This window comes from Amblyomma americanum, chromosome 4 (assembly GCF_052857255.1).
Source record: "Amblyomma americanum isolate KBUSLIRL-KWMA chromosome 4, ASM5285725v1, whole genome shotgun sequence".
In the NCBI taxonomy this organism is placed as follows: Eukaryota; Metazoa; Arthropoda; class Arachnida; order Ixodida; family Ixodidae; genus Amblyomma; species Amblyomma americanum.
The window spans coordinates 173,766,057-173,782,781 of record NC_135500.1 but is presented as its reverse complement, the minus strand read 5'-3'; the positions used below and the strand labels follow the sequence as shown (position 1 = coordinate 173,782,781).

The 16,725-nt window shown below is 49.2% G+C and overlaps 1 protein-coding gene across 6 annotated transcripts in view; it reads right to left on the bottom strand.

The window, feature by feature from the left end:
* The window catches only part of LOC144128672 (dachshund homolog 1-like), a 222,953-nt gene that overhangs the window by 139,895 nt on the left and 66,333 nt on the right, over positions 1-16,725 (bottom strand). For all 6 annotated transcript variants that reach the window (XM_077662261.1, XM_077662259.1, XM_077662260.1 and 3 more), the window contains one exon: positions 9,145-9,210. In XM_077662261.1, the coding sequence (XP_077518387.1) occupies positions 9,145-9,210 (66 nt within the window). The remainder of the gene's footprint in view (positions 1-9,144; positions 9,211-16,725) is intronic.

The following is a 16,725-nucleotide window of genomic DNA, read 5'->3' as shown; positions in this document are numbered from 1 at the left end:
CAATAACGTTAGTCCAGATCAATTGGCGTGTTACTAGAGTGCGCCCACTGTCAACTATACGCCATCGCCTTTGTCACTTTCACGGTGCACCTTCTACCAACGCACGTCGTCGGGCGTAAGCAAGCCATACAGTGAGCCACTGAGCCATCGCAGCAGGTTATAAGCGGGACCAGTCTTCTCACGTCTGTCCGCACAACCTACTCTCGCTGCTACGTGGGCGCAGGACGCGACGAATTTGTGAGAGGGGCTCAACCAGGCCACGCAAGCAAGGCTCACCGGATTACCTTTTCTGATATTGCTGGATTGAAGGAAGAAGTGTGTGAGGAAAAGACTCAAGAGAAACAAAATCGTCTGTCCGAGTCAAATAGCGCATTCATACTCAGGAATGCTATGTGTGATATCAGGACTTTGAACCCAAAAGCACGGTCAGCATTCAGATCGCAAGTACGACGTCCATCAAACCTTTCTTCATTTATTTTAAATATCATTTTCACGCCTTTCCTTGCATTTGCTTCGTTTTTAGTCACGCCTCCCATGACGCCGAGAGAACAAGGCAAAAATCGTTTTACATAAGTCACGTTTACACGTATGCGACAGAAGACGACTCAAGTCCGCTTTTTGAGGGAAAGTGGAAAAACATCGAGGAAAAAAGCAGATGACGAGTCAAAATTCGCTCTTTTTATAGGAAAACCGACCCAAGGCACACTCTGTAGCATTCATGTAAACGTGGCTATAGATATTCTTCCCAAACCGAGACAAACTGCGAGAGCATAGAGCCCAAATCGCCGCACCGACAGCCACACGCAGTCGGCGGCGGTTTGTAGAAAATAATCCACGAGCAAAACGGGACGTCTAGCTGGCCCTGCAGTCGCGAGGGACAACGTCTGGGGCGCAACGCCACGATGCCCAACTCGCTGAAGCGTCAAAATGCGAGGCGACGACAGTCGCGTATCTGTACGCAAGAACCGCGGGATTCTCTACTGCTCCCCCTTACCCCCTCCTCCAAAGCGTCTTTCGGGACCAAAAGAAGAAAGGAAGAAAGAATAAGAGGACGGCTTTAGGACGGCTGACCTCACGCAAAGTTTGCACCGGGCACCCCCTCCTGTTCAATGCCTGCGGCTCCGTATACTCCCATAACATCCGCCGTGTCATCTCCCAGCGCTTGCTTAGAGAGAACACGCGTTTGCGCCTGCCCCTCTGTATACAACAGCATTATGCACACCAGAATCGCAATGCGTGCTGCAGGAGCGACAGGGCGACATCAGTGGCCTCGAAAACAAGTGGCATGAAAGGACCCAGCCTACAGCAGCACTGCACGCATAAGAAGACCAAATACGCCAAGCTCTGCTCTCTACTGGATACAACAGCCACGCTTCCTTCCTCCTTCTGCCAGTTCTTGTTCTTTTTACGTGCCTAACAAACAGCATGCGCACCCATGAGCAAAACGGAAAGGAGATACGTGACCAACGCGGGCCGTGCGGGACCGCCCAGGTAGCAACAATGAGCACGTATGTCGTTTAGGGAGAAACCCGGGGCCACAATGCGTCTGTCAGCTCTGACAGACGGAAGGGACGGCACATCAAAAGCGGCGCTCAAGGAAAACCAACAGCCCGTCACTGCCTTACGAGGAGAAAAGGGCAGAGAAAGGGAGAGGAAACCGAGGAGAGCGGGCGCGAGACGAGGTTCAATATGCTCGGCGTGCTCCCAACGTTTCCTGAAAACTACGGCCTCGGTAAAGAGACCTGCGCCTTCTGACCATTTCTTCCGTTGTCCTTTGTTTTCTCTCTCTCTCTCTTTTCACAGACAGCATAATATAGTATCCAGACAGCGGTCAGGTCTTTCCCAACATCTTCGTCCTCTTATAAAGTAACGTGAGCTGAAATAAGCCCAGAAAAAAAAAGAGAGTTAAACACGCACAAAGGTTAAATGTCTCAGACGTCGTTTAATTGCGCGCCTCTTTGCTATTCCAAGCTGCGACCACCACCTCTTCCCTCGTTTTCGCACTGCTCCGTCCCCTTCGCTGATTCGCGCGCTGATTAAGCCGCACCAGCGGCGGTCGGGCAATCCGCCAACTGCCGCGGGAACGCTTCACGCATGCAGCTAGCGCGAGCGCGCACGCAGCAGGTGGTGGTGTAGAGAAGATACAGCTACCGGAAAGAGGCGGACAACGCATGCTCAATCTAGCCCCTCTGCCTTGCTCTAGTGCCCTTTAAAACGAACAGCTCATAGCTCGACATTCGTCGCGCATAGGTACGTACATACATTCATGTTTAACAAACAAAACAAGACAGAAGGAAGCCGAACGTCCCGGGGCTGCCACCGCGCGAAAAGATATACAGGGTGCTGCACGACAAACAGCAACAAACGCAAACGGGACGACGGCGACGCGGGGCAGTTTTCTTCGCTCTTGCAGGACTTGCTCACTCCTCTTCCACTTGCTTTGTTGTCTTCTTTTTTCTTTGCGCTCGGCCGGCCTTTTCTCCGGCAGGCGGCAGCACAGCACGTAAGCGCGGCAATGAATCGGCGGCGCGGCTGCGGCTACGAGCACGGGGCCCTGATTTACGGCACCAGTGTCACCCGCATTCGGGCGGCCGTTGCCAAATGCCCAAGCGTGCGGAAAGTCACGCTTCGCTGTGCGCATGCGCAACAACTCCTCCGTGTGGCATCTCTTTTTTCACGCCAGAGAAGCGCGCGACCCTTTCCTTCTCCCCCCCCCCTCCCCCCCCCACTCTCCCGTCAGTTCGTTTCTCCATTTCATTTTCGGGTTAATCTTCCTCTCCTCCCTCCTCTATATCGCGGAGATCGTGGGCAACATCGCCGCGGGGTCTCTCGCCTTTGAGGGGAAGCAGCGGCTGCAAGTGCAGACATATTGCGACAGACAGGAAGACAACGCTCGCAGCTTCTGGACGAACTACAACGCCGCGCATTAAAGCGCATACGCGCTTGAATGCGCGCGAGCATCCCGTGAGTCGTGACTATGCCTCGCTTGCGTGTAGACGATCAGTTCCGTCGCGTATTTACGCGTATAAGCGCACCCGAGCAGCCGAGGGAGTATCGAAGGACGCATAAATTAAGAGCTGCCACGCACCTGACCCGTTAATGAAGGACGCGTTTAATTGTCTCAAAGAAACGGGGCACATTTTGCCTCGTTACCAAGCGCCTATACCTTCGGGTTATCTTCCCATCGTTTCTTACTGCCGCGTTTTTTTGTCTAGGCGAAAAAGCACGAGTCGGCGTCGTGCCAGCACAGCAGCGAAAGATTTACTGCGCACAAAGCTCGATTTGGGCAACAACTACGCCCCCTTCCTTAAAAGTAGCCAACTGCTCGCCCATAGAAGAACAAAAGAAAAGAGAGCCAAAGAAGGTACGAAACGACGGGCAATGCATCGGGAACAAGCGGAAAGGGGGGAGGGGGCGATGAGCGGGCGGGCCATCTGTGGGTCTCGGCAGGCCCACTCGAACGACTCGCGTCCATTTCGCAGAGCGAACGCTCCATCTGCGGTCGCGAAATCGGAACTTTCTTTTCCGCTCCGAGGCGCGCGCACTATATCTTGCGGCGCGCCGACCGCGGCCGAGGCCCCGAGGAAGGGGAGCGAGGGGTTCGCGGAAAGACGCCCTTCATCACTCGGCCGGGAGGCCTTTCGGCACGTCCGTTCTTTCGGGCCGCGCTGGGAAAACCGTGTGTGCGTCGTCGCACGTGAGCTCAGTGAGGCCGGTAAAAAGGGGGGGTCTCTTTGTATTCGTGTGTGCACGAGTTTCGGACGTGTGCCTGACGATACCCGCAGAGGCGCTACAGTCGCTGGGAAGTCCTGCTGCCGATAATGCATGAGGTCGCTGGTTCGATGCCATTGCTATATGTGCGAAACGAAATGCCAAAAATGCTCGCGTGACAGGATTTCGGAGCATTTACTTAAACGCTGAGAGGTAAAATTAATCCAGAGCCGTTTAAGCCGTATACCTTGTAGACAATTATGCTCATTTCGCAGGCCAATGCATTAAAAAAGCATGCATTACGTTTGCTTCGTTAAGCTTACGAAAACTTGAGGCTCGTGATTCAAGGGAGAGGTGGAGTTCAACAGCGGTCTTTTTCTATGACTGGACGAGGGTTCATGCAGAAACACAGCATTGGGAAGTGCTGCAGTGCAAACAAAAGAAAGACGTCTGTCAGTGCGTGCAAAATAGTTCAGGCGGCTTCAAGGGAACCAATTAGCGCCAAGCGACTGAAATGATACAGGAAACGATGTGTACCATGTAACAACATGTCGAATAATGTGAGAATCGAGGCGACGGGTTACAGACAGGAGTGCGGTTTTTAGGGAGAATAAATGGCACTGTGGGCTATATCTGACGCTCCGGAAATATTTGTGCTTTCATCGACTCAGGACCGCTTTTCTTTTGTTGCGTTTCTTTGACAGGGTGCGGCCCTTACACGAAAGTGGCATTTCTCAGTCCAACTATCCAGGTATATTCCAGGGAAATATACTTTATCGTATCATGCAGCCTGACGCTTTATCTGGAACCTATAGTTGCAGATACCTTTGAGGTTCTTCATCGCAATCTCTGCCGCCGCTACTCGGGACCGACTCCTCGCAACCCTCGAAAATGAAGTCATCTTCGGTTCCTTTTATTTCATTCAAAATTCCAAAAACTTTACAACTTTTAAAAATGTCCGGGGACACAGCACACCAAGAATTCAGAATCCACGAGCAAAGGAGCTGCAGTGATGCTTCTCTTAGCCGTTCTTTTGGCGTCACTACGTTGTCGGCTATACACCGTCCACTCAGACTGCTTTTAAATAACACACGTCTGCACAGCGGGGAATGCTGGAAGGTGATAATAATGGCAGTGATAGGCAGCTGTCGTCACATGACCTCTCCCCTAGGGGAGCACGCCACGCAAGGAAATTTATGCACACGTGAAACGCAGTTGCTATTTGAGGAGTCTTTTTCTCTTCAAAATAAATTGGCTCTCAAGTTAGGGGGAGTCGCCCATACCCGAGCACGTCCCTGCGGCCTTTAGTCCATTGTATACGGTACAGGAAAGACATGTCTGCCATAGAAAAGGAACAGCACTCACATGTCTTGCTCTGATATCAAGGTGACGCAAACGCATTTATAAGCAAGATAATAGCAGCCAATTAAAATGTATTCCCATGTTAAATGAAAACGCCAAAACTTTTCCTTCTTATTCGTGTACTTTACTCGCTTCCTATGAAATAGGAATGATATGCAAATCATCTTCGAACACAATTTCGCGCTAATTTACGGGCTCTAGCTACTACGTGGTGCATCATCGATGTGCGGCCAGTTGCCTAACGCAAGGCTCGTCGCTTGGGCGGCGCCACTTGTTATCAGAGCTGCATGAACGCGAAAGAAGCCGTCTTCCGGTTCATAGTAGCGGTCGTGACATCATGGAACATACTAAACAACTGCGACAGCCCGCTCATGGCGTGTCAGCCTTGCTTAAAACTCTACTTTTATGTTTTCCCATTCTCGACGCTACCTCGCCTTCGCTTGCTTAATTCGAGCTTCTGGTGACATCCACCCCTACTATGTACAAAGCCAACACCAGCCTTAGAGTTTAAATACCAATCCAGCGTTAGTAGTTTCTATTCTACGACGTATAGGGCCAGAAAAAAGAATCAGCAGTAGGCGAAAATGAAAACTGCCTGTTCAGAACACATGCATGCGCTCGGACTTCGGAGGAATAATTACTTTATCGCGGGAATAGGTCTCGGACTGTCAGTTCCGGTTCTACCCTCCTCAAGGGTTATATCTTCGCGCTTTATCACTTCCTTTATCATTGCCATCGGCAGCTTCCCTCGTTAACTTCATCCAGACTGTTTCAATATCCGTAACAACTATCCAGAATTAATTATTTAATATTTGTTATAAATTCTGTGCACAACTGAGCACAACCTCTCTTTTCCTTTTCACTAAGAGTAATTTTCCTCGCCACTAATCAGCAAACCATGGTCAGTCCCCCATAGAGACCATGTGCCATTTCATGACAGAAAATACCAGCAATAATGGCAGCACCGGCTTGCATAGGGGGAGGGGGGGGGGGGTATGTGTACGATTCTGGACACCTCACTTGTTCCAGTTCTCGTCAGCCCTATAAACGTCAAGCACTTAGAACGCCTCTGCGGCGTGCCAAAGGGACTGCTTTATTGTTTTTTTTTTTCATCCACCATATCATGTTACCCATTCGGCTCTTCCGTTATGTGCAAATAAACTGCCCCCATTTCACTCCAGCCTGACTGTGCACAACATGATGATCTGCATCTGAGGTAGTTGGTTCATAGCGCAAATATCATCATCATCATCAGCAGCAGCAGCCTGGCTACGCCCACTGCAGGACAAAGGCCTCCAATTAACCCTGTCCTGTGCCAACGAGGACAACGCAGCGAGCTATGGAGAGGAAAATGATAGGTGTAACGTTAGGAAACGGGAAGAGGGCAGAGTGGGTCAGGGAAGAAACGCTGGTTAATGACATCCTAGTCGAAATCAAGAGGAAGAAATGGACTTTGGCAGGGCATGTAGTGCGAAGGCAAGATAACCGATGGTCATCAAGGGTAACGGGCTGGGTTCGAAGAGAAGGCAAGCGTTGCAAGGGGCGGTAGAAGGTTAGGTGGGTGGATGAGATAACCGATGGTCATCAAGGGTAACGGGCTGGGTTCGAAGAGAAGGCAAGCGTTGCAAGGGGCGGTAGAGGGTTAGGTGGGTGGATGAGATATGCCCGCAAACTTTTTAATCTCATCCACCCACCTAACCCTCTACCGCCCCTTGCAACGCTTGCCTTCTCTTCGAACCCAGCCCGTTACCCTTGATGACCATCGGTTATCTTGCCTTCGCACTACATGCCCTGCCAAAGTCTATTTCTTCCTCTTGATTTCGACTAGGATGTCATTTAACCAGCGTTTCTTCCCTGACGCACTCTGCCCTCTTCCCGTTTCCTAACGTTACACCTATCATTTTCCTCTCCATAGCTCGCTGCGTTGTCATAAATTTAAGCTGAAACCTTTTTCGTTAGCCTCCAATAACAACAGCCAATCAAGGACAACACACAGGGAGGAGAAACACATGGACACAACTGCTGCCATTGTGTCGCTCCTGGCAGAATTGGAGAAAGCGAACGCTACGCCTGCATGACGACTTCGGCCCGAAATTCATCACTATTGCGCGCCGCGGGAGAAGACAGCTACAGCCGCGTGCACACGATTGGCCTCGCGGCGACGGCCAACCAGCGCAGCGGCTCCGGAGGAAATGCACCTGGACAGAGGGAGGAGAGCGTAATCGGCGACGACGACGACGAACGGAGCCGGGCACGCGCTGAATCACGCGTCGCGTGAACGGCTCTCATCAGAATGATAATAATGACGCGCTAACAAAGCCCCGAGCGAGGGCGACAGACGCACATACACACGCGCGAACAACAGTTTCGGCCCATTGAAAAAGAGAACTATTCCTCGCACGCACTCAAAAAAGAGGGAGAGAGAGAAAGAGTGATAAACACAGGAAACTGAAAGCGAGGACAGAGAGAGAAAAGGGAGCGGACAGGACGACGACTTTCACGTGCGCTACTCTCGCACTGTGCGTGTGAGTCTATACACACGATGGCGTTTCCTTTTCCCATCATAGACCTCCTTCCTCCTGTCTTCTTTTTCGTTTTTTTTTCGGCCGGTTTTTCTTTCTATTCCTTTCTGGCGGGGATCCTCTGTCTCTGTGCGTTGTAGCAGCAGGGGCAGCAGCAGGCGTCGCCTTTATGATTCGGGTTCGTCTCTCCGGGGTCGGTTACGTGGGTGGGGCGGGGAGGGGGAGGCCCGTGCGTGTACGCGCCATGCTGCGGGCGCCCACTGGTGCATATTGCATAATGCGTAATGTACGATAGGCCACGGGTGACGTTTAATACGGGGGTCGTGTGTCTGCTCGCCGGAGGAGCATCTGCCTAGTCTAGCACATGCACGCCGGAGCTGAGGGAAGGTCTTTGGAAAGGGGGGTATAGGGAGAGGCTGCAGGAACGGGATAGTAGGGTGAAAGCGACGTGAACGTTGGCACGCTCTGTTTCACTGAGCCTCGAGGATGTAGCCTGTGAATCAAGTTTCGTTTCATCGTCGAGCACTGCATATATATATATATATATATATATATATATATATATATATATATATATATATATATATATATATATATATATATATATATATATATATATATATATATATATATTATACGCTTAGTGGTACATGCCGCAATTCTAGTCTCTTTCGCGTCTCTGTGTGCGTTCGTGAAAGCGCTTTTCTGAGAAGGTGGGGTCTTTTTTTCTGTTTTTGTTTTCATTTACTTTCCTTGCCTCTATTTTTTATCGACTCGCTTGCGTCTCTGGTGGTTTGCAGCTGCGAGCGTGAAAGATCGTGTGTCGCATTTAGGCCTCAGATTGTTTTTGCGCGTGAAGTGATGACGAAGGTCCCTACTTGCAGTGTGAAAAGGGGCTTGTATGAAAGCGTGCTCTGGTGTAAGGCGCAGAAAGCTAAATTATTTTTAATTTTTACTCTTCAAACAAAGCCAACTTCTCATCGTTCGATGCATTGTTGCGGAGGCGTGAATAGTACAGCGAGAAAAAGTTTCGGTTGCATCACATGCAATGCTACGTAATTGCTTAATTTCCGAAACATGAGAACAACTCCGAAGTTAACTAAGTTTTAGCATAATTAAAAAGCGAGTTAAAGAAAGTCGGTAAAAGGTTGCAATAAAAACGCGAGATTGTAGAGAACAGAAACAGGCTACTATATATAGTTCGGCAAACAGAACACAAAGGCAGCTTGCGCGATACACTACAGAATGTAAAAAGACAAGAGCACAGTTATAGGTATGCGAACAAATACCGAAGGCTGAACAGGTAATTCAATACCAGAAGTAGTACATAAAAAAAAAGCAAGGAGACAAAGTTCCCCGCCCCGGGACTTATTGTTTGGCGAGGGTGCATCAGTTTTCTGAGCTTTTTCGGTTCACAGGACGCGTCAAAGCGAGTTTATCAAACGCTCACCTCTGAGAGTGATATGAGCAAAAAGATCGTAATATGATTCGACTATCGCTGCACAGTCACGAGTGAGCCGCGCAATATCAAAAGCAGTTTGTGACTCACCTGGCATTGGCAGGACTAGAGCCAGCACCCATGAGAGAGGCAGCGTTCCACAGTCGACTCGCAGATCTGTTCCACAAAGAAAAAAAAAAGAAAGACAATTCCTTATTAGTTGGGTGCAGCGAATGTGAGTGATTATGTATCGGAACATCTCAACGCGACGCTCGCTGCAGAACAAACAAAATGTTGGGAGGCTATAGAATTAGGGAAAATGAATGACTTACTTAAGTATAACAGCCATTCGCAGGAAGAAACAACAACAAAAGGTGAAGCAGATTGCGAGTGATTCAGCAAGCAACCACACTCCCCGAGAATAAGGAACAGAGGAATGGGATAGAAACACTCAGAGTTCGATCAACTGCCACACTCTGCCCATACGCCGGGCAGAAAACAGTAGCGACTGCCGGGAGCAAATGTATTCGCCCCCACCCACCCCCGCGCGCTGCAGAAAGCCGAAGCCGTCATTTCGCCGCGTCACAAGAGCAAGATACGCCGAAGAAGCAAGGCTGGATGGAGGCGCTCAGGGTTGCCACACCGGCGCATCTCCTCCGACTTTTCCGGGCCATCGCTCGCCATTGTTCCTGTATAGCTTTGTGCGCTAGGCGGAACAGAACAGCGAGCCACGATCGAAGGGCGGTCAAAACAGGCGCGGACCACCAGTGGTCATTCCGATGCATGGCGGTCTATCTTTTTTTCACCTAATACACAGCAACCGCTCCTATACGTTCTTCTCCCTTCCCTTCCTTCTGCTCTTCTCTCGTCTGCGGCGGACGCAATCATATCCCCATTTGTCAGGCTCCGGCCGGGTATCCCATAGAGATTCCGGGATTATACGCACGCCCAAGCTCCACGACAGGACGCCACCTCTTTCCCGGTCTCTCTCCCTCTTTCTGTCTACCCTTCGCTCTCTTTCGCGGCGATCGCCGAATGACAAGCGAGTGGGCTCTGTCCCATCCCTGACCGCTTCTCTGTCTGTGCCTCGATGCTTACTGCAGGCTTGGCTCGAAGCTTCCCAGTGCTCGATATAATAGCGCTGCCTCCTGTCTCGCCTGGCACACGTCAAGCCAAAGGGGGGAAGCCACCGCCAGCAATAATGTCGCGGCTGTAGAGCTACTAGTCAGGGCCGTGAAACGCGACGTACTTCGGCGTGCAGGTGTCCAGCGGTAGACTTCAGATTCCTTTTCAGGCTACGACGCCGTAGAGGTTTTGCGCACGGAGGCAGAACACTCCATACATGCGCTTTGATTTCACTTCCCTTTGTCACCCGTTTGCCGCTGCAGTGGCTCAGCGGTTATGGGGCTAGGCTGCTGATCCGAAAAAACGTGGGTTCAATCCCGGCTGCGGCGGTCTAATTTCAATGGAGGCGAAGTTCTAGGGGCCTGTGTACTGCGCGATGTCAGTGCACGCTAAAGACCCCCAGGTGGTAGAAAATTTCCGGAGCCCTTCACTAAGGCGCCCTCATAGCCTGAGTCGCTTTGGAATGTTAAACTCCCACAAATCATAAACCAATCATCCGTCCATGCCAGTTACTTTGCAGGTTACAAATCTACCTATTGAAGGTTTAGCAACCCGTAATTCCAGACAGCGTCTCATGACCCTTCGCAATTGCTGAGTACATTAGGTGCTTAAGAACGATAATCGATTACGCGAATTCGGACAGTATGTGACGAGCACGTCGCGCGTTGAAATAAAGGTATACTACCGAACGGAGGTTAGCCCGCGATTCCCCGCCAAGTTCAGAATATATCCGGTTCGGCATCTTCAGCGACCACCCCCAAAATCGAGTTTAAGACAATAGCCTTCAAATTTTCCCGGAATGTTGGCGGATTTCGGAAAAAAAAAAAAAGTAGCCGACGGACAGAGCCCCGGTGCATACCTCTGAGGAGGGCCAGCCCGCGGAGAGGTCCACGCCACGGCTGCACGCGTGAAAGCCAACAAACGAGACAGCGCTCAACTACGTACTACAACGGCGCGCGCAGGCAACGAAAGTGGAAGCCGCGATGGCTCGCTTGTACGGACGCGCGCGCGGCGAATGTTCGGGAAGCTGAACAGGAGTACGGGGCGGGAGGGGGGTTACAGCGAGCCCCGGGGCCAAACACGTGACACGGGCCGGAGAGTAAGAGAACGATCAGCGAGACACGCCCCCCGGGGGCCCCCCTCGGCGGTAAACACTGTAATTACGACGCTGGGGTGCCTCCTCTGAGCGCCGTAGGAGCAGCAAGTCTAGCAGCCGGACCGAAGGGAACGAACTGAGGCTCGGAGTTGAGAGCGGCTGCTGCCTGCATGCGGCCAGTGTACGCACGAGGGAAGCCTGTTCGAGCGCCCGCCGAAGAAGCCGCGAGTTGTAGTCGTGTCGGCCCCACGCTTCCCGAGAGCGCACTGTCTGCAACAGACACGTACCAGGTGTCCCAGGTAAAGGTAACCAACCTTTTAAAAGATAGGGAATGGTCGAAGACCAGTGAAACAAACTGAGTGCTCCTGAGAGCCTGGTGGCCTAGTCTGCAGCATTTTTTTTTCGTTCACCAAAGTTAATTAATTGGTAAAGACTAATTAGGTAAATTTTCTAGTTATTGCCTTCCGGAATAAAATGGTTTATTCAGAAGTTGCAGGTTATCTTGAAAACCAGCTGGCTGAAATGTTTCAACCGATGTACCATTTGCGTAAGGTAGCTTTTTTTGCCGGTCTTAAAATAGACGAAAAAATTGAAGAGGACACTAAAGCTATGCCTTAAGGGTATGACGCGATAGAGCAGTGGGTTATGCTTTCCATTCTGTGCAGGCAGTTTGACGACTTTGAATGCAATTTTAAATTATTTCAATTAATTAATTGATCAATTACAAAGTCTAAAGTTCCTTAATTACTATCATCGAACATTGGCTTTTTCATTCTGAGCCTTTTGACACCTTTCAACCCCCTTTTCCATTTTTTATTTCTTTAATTAACAAATAAATACAATAATTTCATTAACTCGCCATCGCCTATCACACACCAATCAGTCATCAATCACTAGAACCACAAATCACCGTATTCAGATTTTTTTTTTACGCATCCCCCGATTACTTCCGACAAGCGGCGCCGACTACTATGCCGACGGCTTCACGACCGAACGAGCAAACGCTTGCACGTGACAGCGGTGCTGCTTCAGCCTCCCATGGCGCGTCTCAGAGCACAAAATCTGTTTTTTCTCTGGAGCTCTGTCGCCGACGGGGCTTTGCGTGTGCATGTTGCCAAGAGATACGCGCCAGCATCTATCACGTGGTAGCTTTCATTCAGCGCCGATAAATAACGCTGCAAACATTTCAGCCGGCTGTTGCTCAAGACGATCTACAACTTCTGAATTGTCGCTTACTCCCTGAAGCAAATATTTAAAGGGAGAGCTCATTTTATTCGCTAATTAATTAATTTTGTAAAGCGAAAAAGTTCTGCAGACTAGGTCACGTGACTCTCAACAGCCCTCAGTGTGTCGCACTGGGCTAGGACACGTCTTTTTGAAAGCGTGGTTATCTTTAGCTGCGACACCTGGTACATATATATGCCGGAACGAACCAGCAGATAGGGTAGAGCTATGCATGCGTTTACATGGCTGAGCACTGCTAACGACCTTCGACATGTTAGTGAAAATTCGACGTTTTCAAATATCACCTGAAGGTAAACCGGATAACAGGAAAAAGTGTACGCTTCATACAGCAGCCATCTAAACGAGATATCGTCATCACCATCATTTTACTTCGACAGGTGTACAAATAAACGCAGTTGATTGTTGGGCCAATAGCCGAAGCTAGTTAAGCCCATTTCACGCATGTAATGAGCAGTGAAAACACGTATGAAAGGGCGCATGAATATCAATATGTGTGAAATGTGTAGGTGTACATTAGTTGGTTAAGGCCCGTCCTTGTAGGAAACGCAGCATGAGCAAAAGTGCTATCACAAGATTAAAGGAGCCTGTCATATTGCTACCAACTGCGTTGAAAACATTACGTGCTAAACTGTTAATTACGCAGACTGGAAACCAGGATGCAGCTATTTTTGCAGAAACATCGGCGCGAATATGCCGAAGGATTGTGCGCTAGATGAACGACTTGTTGCCCCGTGGAATGCGATCATGGCGTGTTCTGATTTCCGATATCATTTCTTCTTACGGTCTAGCGTTCCGTTATTTATGGATATCTAGTCTTGACCTTTTCAGGTTTACATTAATAGAATGGTAATGATTAACATGATAACTACTACGATTGCAGATACTTAATAAGCGTGCGAGCAGAGTTTAATAAGAATTAGTTTGCGCGTACTTTTTGTTCTTTACTTCATCAGCTGTTCCTTCAACTTTTAGCTTAGCCAATCCTGAACGTAATGTAAGCGGACGCGATGATCTCCTTTTGATAATGACACAATAAAAACAGCGATGACCGTAAATGTCATTAGAGCGCGTTCGGCTGGATTTTGTCGAAAAAGCCAGCGTAAGCACTTTCGCCAGATAATATCACTGGGGTACGCAGTGCCCCAGGCTAGTCACCGACGTTCGCCAGCTATCGCTTCCAGACATGCACTGCGAGAGGGGCAGCTGCAAATTAATGAGGAACCCGGAGGTATAATGAGCGTCTAATTGTCGCGGACCAGGAACCTCGCCAACTTCGTCCAGAAGTGATTACAGAGCTGCCTTAGTATTATTCCACGTGATGGTGTCCTCTGTCGCATCTCAGATTCGTGGGTAACACTGATGGGGTCCCATTAAGCCATTCCTTACCCTTTTCACACATTTGATGCACCTATGTACACATTTGCAATTACGGAACAAATTACGGAAGCTTGTTCGGACATGCATGTGTACTTCTGCGTTGTGTTTCAAGACCTAATATAATAGATGAAATCGTATACCGCTGCACTATCGTGGTAAAATTAAAAGAACACTGCAAACCAGAAAAAGGAAGGGTATATATTTTTTGTTTCTTTTATTTCGAGCTACGATGCATAATAGCACGGCCATTTCCCACTTGCAAAAGCTGTGATCGCAAGTCGTAAGTGAAAAGCAACAACGTCATAACTTAACGTGCTCCATTTTATTTTATCTCCTTTTATATTTCCGCGTCTGTTTGCACTGCCTTCTTCAAGCTTAATTAATCGCGACAGTATACAAGCGGAAGAACTCGAGCTGTCGGTCATTTGACATTTAAAGTATTCTGAAGATGATAATCAGAAAAATGAATGCCTTTTGCAGAAGCATTCTAAGTTTGGTTTTGTTGTGCACTGCGTAGGACAAAAATGCAACGTGACACCAGAACTACAGGCGATTCAAGTGAAAACAATGAATTAATTCAGATCTTCGTTTGAATTCTGCATGCGAAAAGCCTGCAGCACCAAGCACAATCTTCGCTCGTACAGCGAGTCCTCTTTCTTTCTCGTTTAACCCTGCTCCGTCCGTGGAGCTCTTTTCCACAAAATCCGCACCACCAACAAAGTGTCGCCATAAATACGTCACAGCGTTCGTACCTCCTCTCTGAGCCCCCGCAGTGTATAAGGAACAGGACACAACAGACGCGAGCTGTATATATCTCAGAAAGAGAGAAAAAAAAGATTCGGAAAGACGCCTCTTTAGAGATATCTCTCCAGGCCCAGAACAACGACGACAACCACGTCAGGAGAGGTGTGGTATCTTTACTGTTATTATTTGCGCACGGGTCCAAAAACGTGAACGGCGCCGTGGCGCGTATGTTGGTATTTATACAAGGTCCGGCGGCACACACGCACGCGCAGTCAGAGCGTCTCGTATTTCGAGATTTGCGCCGCCGGCAGCGTCGCCGTAACGCGGAGCGGCGCGAAACAGCAGCACCACCAGCGGCAGGCAATGTGGCTCTCTTATCAGCGAACGGCAGCTGCGACTCACACAGCATGGCTGGAGACCCACATACGTAGACGGCGGCGTCGCCCGGAAAGAGAGGCCTCTTGGAGCGGCGGACAGCTGTGTTTGCCCAACAACGACCAGGTGACGCACCGCAAACACGCTGCCCTGCACCCTCTCCACTGCCTCTCTTCCTTTCTCTTGGGTCATTCCGGATTCGCTCACCCATCTCATTTCGCCCTCCCCCTCCTTTTTTTTTTTGCACCCCTCCATTCTATTCTTTGCTCTTTTATGTAATAGTTTTTTGCCAGCTTGTGCAGAGGCGGACTGCAGACGCGTCCTGCATGGAGCGAATTTGCGAACTCCTCTGCATATTATACGCGACGTTGTAATGATGATGAAAAAAATCCCAGGTCGCTTACGCGAGACGCGTTAAGCGCCGGGTGTGGTTGACGCTCTTGTCGAACAGCGCGGTATCGTCGAATATTTTTGTCTTCAGTCGCGGTACAGAGCTTGCATATCCCAAAGACGTGAGGCCACTGCGCTCGACCTAGTGAACCAGAAAGGAGGTCTGTTGTGAAATTTGGATACGCTATTCACCAGTGCAGGAGAATTACATACGTCGAAAAATATATAGATGTAAGCCTTTTAAAGCTATACCACTCATAATTTAAAATGAACCGGTGCGATATGCAGTTTACAACATGAAGCAACAAGTACGTCCTCTCTGCTTTCTCTCGAACAAAGTACGCGAAGGAAAACGAAACAGTCAGTCCATGCATTAAAAAAATCTAGTCAGTAGACGAAATTTTCAAGCCCTGAATAAAAGGAAATAAATACAAGTGCGCCTCGTGAAGACGGCCACTTTTAATTCCCTTCAGTTTTATTCTCCAGAAATTCGCCGTTGCCTACATGGGTTAAAACGAGACCACAGCGATTGGTAGTATAAAAGGCACAATAATTTTCGCATTCGTGGTTAAAATAACAGACTAGCGCCACACAGCTGAAAATTAATTATACCGTCAAAGCAGGGCACAGAACCGGCATGTATAGAACTGAATTGAACTGGACTGTACTGAACTGGATTAGAACTAAATCAGAGTGAATTGAACTGAGCTGAACTGGACTGAGCTTAACTGAAGTGAACTCAGCTGAACTGAACTGCACTGGACTGAACTGAAGTGAACTGAGCTGAACTTAGCTGAGCTGCACTGAACTGTACTGACCTGAACTGGATTGGACTGAACTCAGCTGTACTGAACTTAGCTGAACTGGACTGAGCTGAACTCAGCTGAACTGCACTGAGCTAACTCAGCTGAACTGAACGGCACTGGACTGAACTGAACTGAGCTGAACTGGAGTGAACTGGATTGGACTGGACTGAGCTGAACTGGGCTGAACTGAACTGAGCTGAGCTGCACTGGACTGAACAGCTGGACTGTACACAACTGCATGAACTGAACTAAAAAGCTGAATTGAAAGCTTCACACACTACCTTTTAAGAAATCACTGCTGCCCGTGGCGCCCGTGCGGAAGTGAAGTGTAGCATTTATGGATATTGCCACGACAGCCTATGCGGATAGGAAGTTTGCCTGGTATTGTTTTCGTTTACCAGCGCCTTGTTAGCTATTTCAAGAGCTTGTCCAGCAATTGGCGACTACATCGGAATCGTTTCCGCCCTCATCGTTCAGAAAAACTGTGCGCCAATACATATTTCACGCCTACCGATGAAAACGCCCGAGAGATAA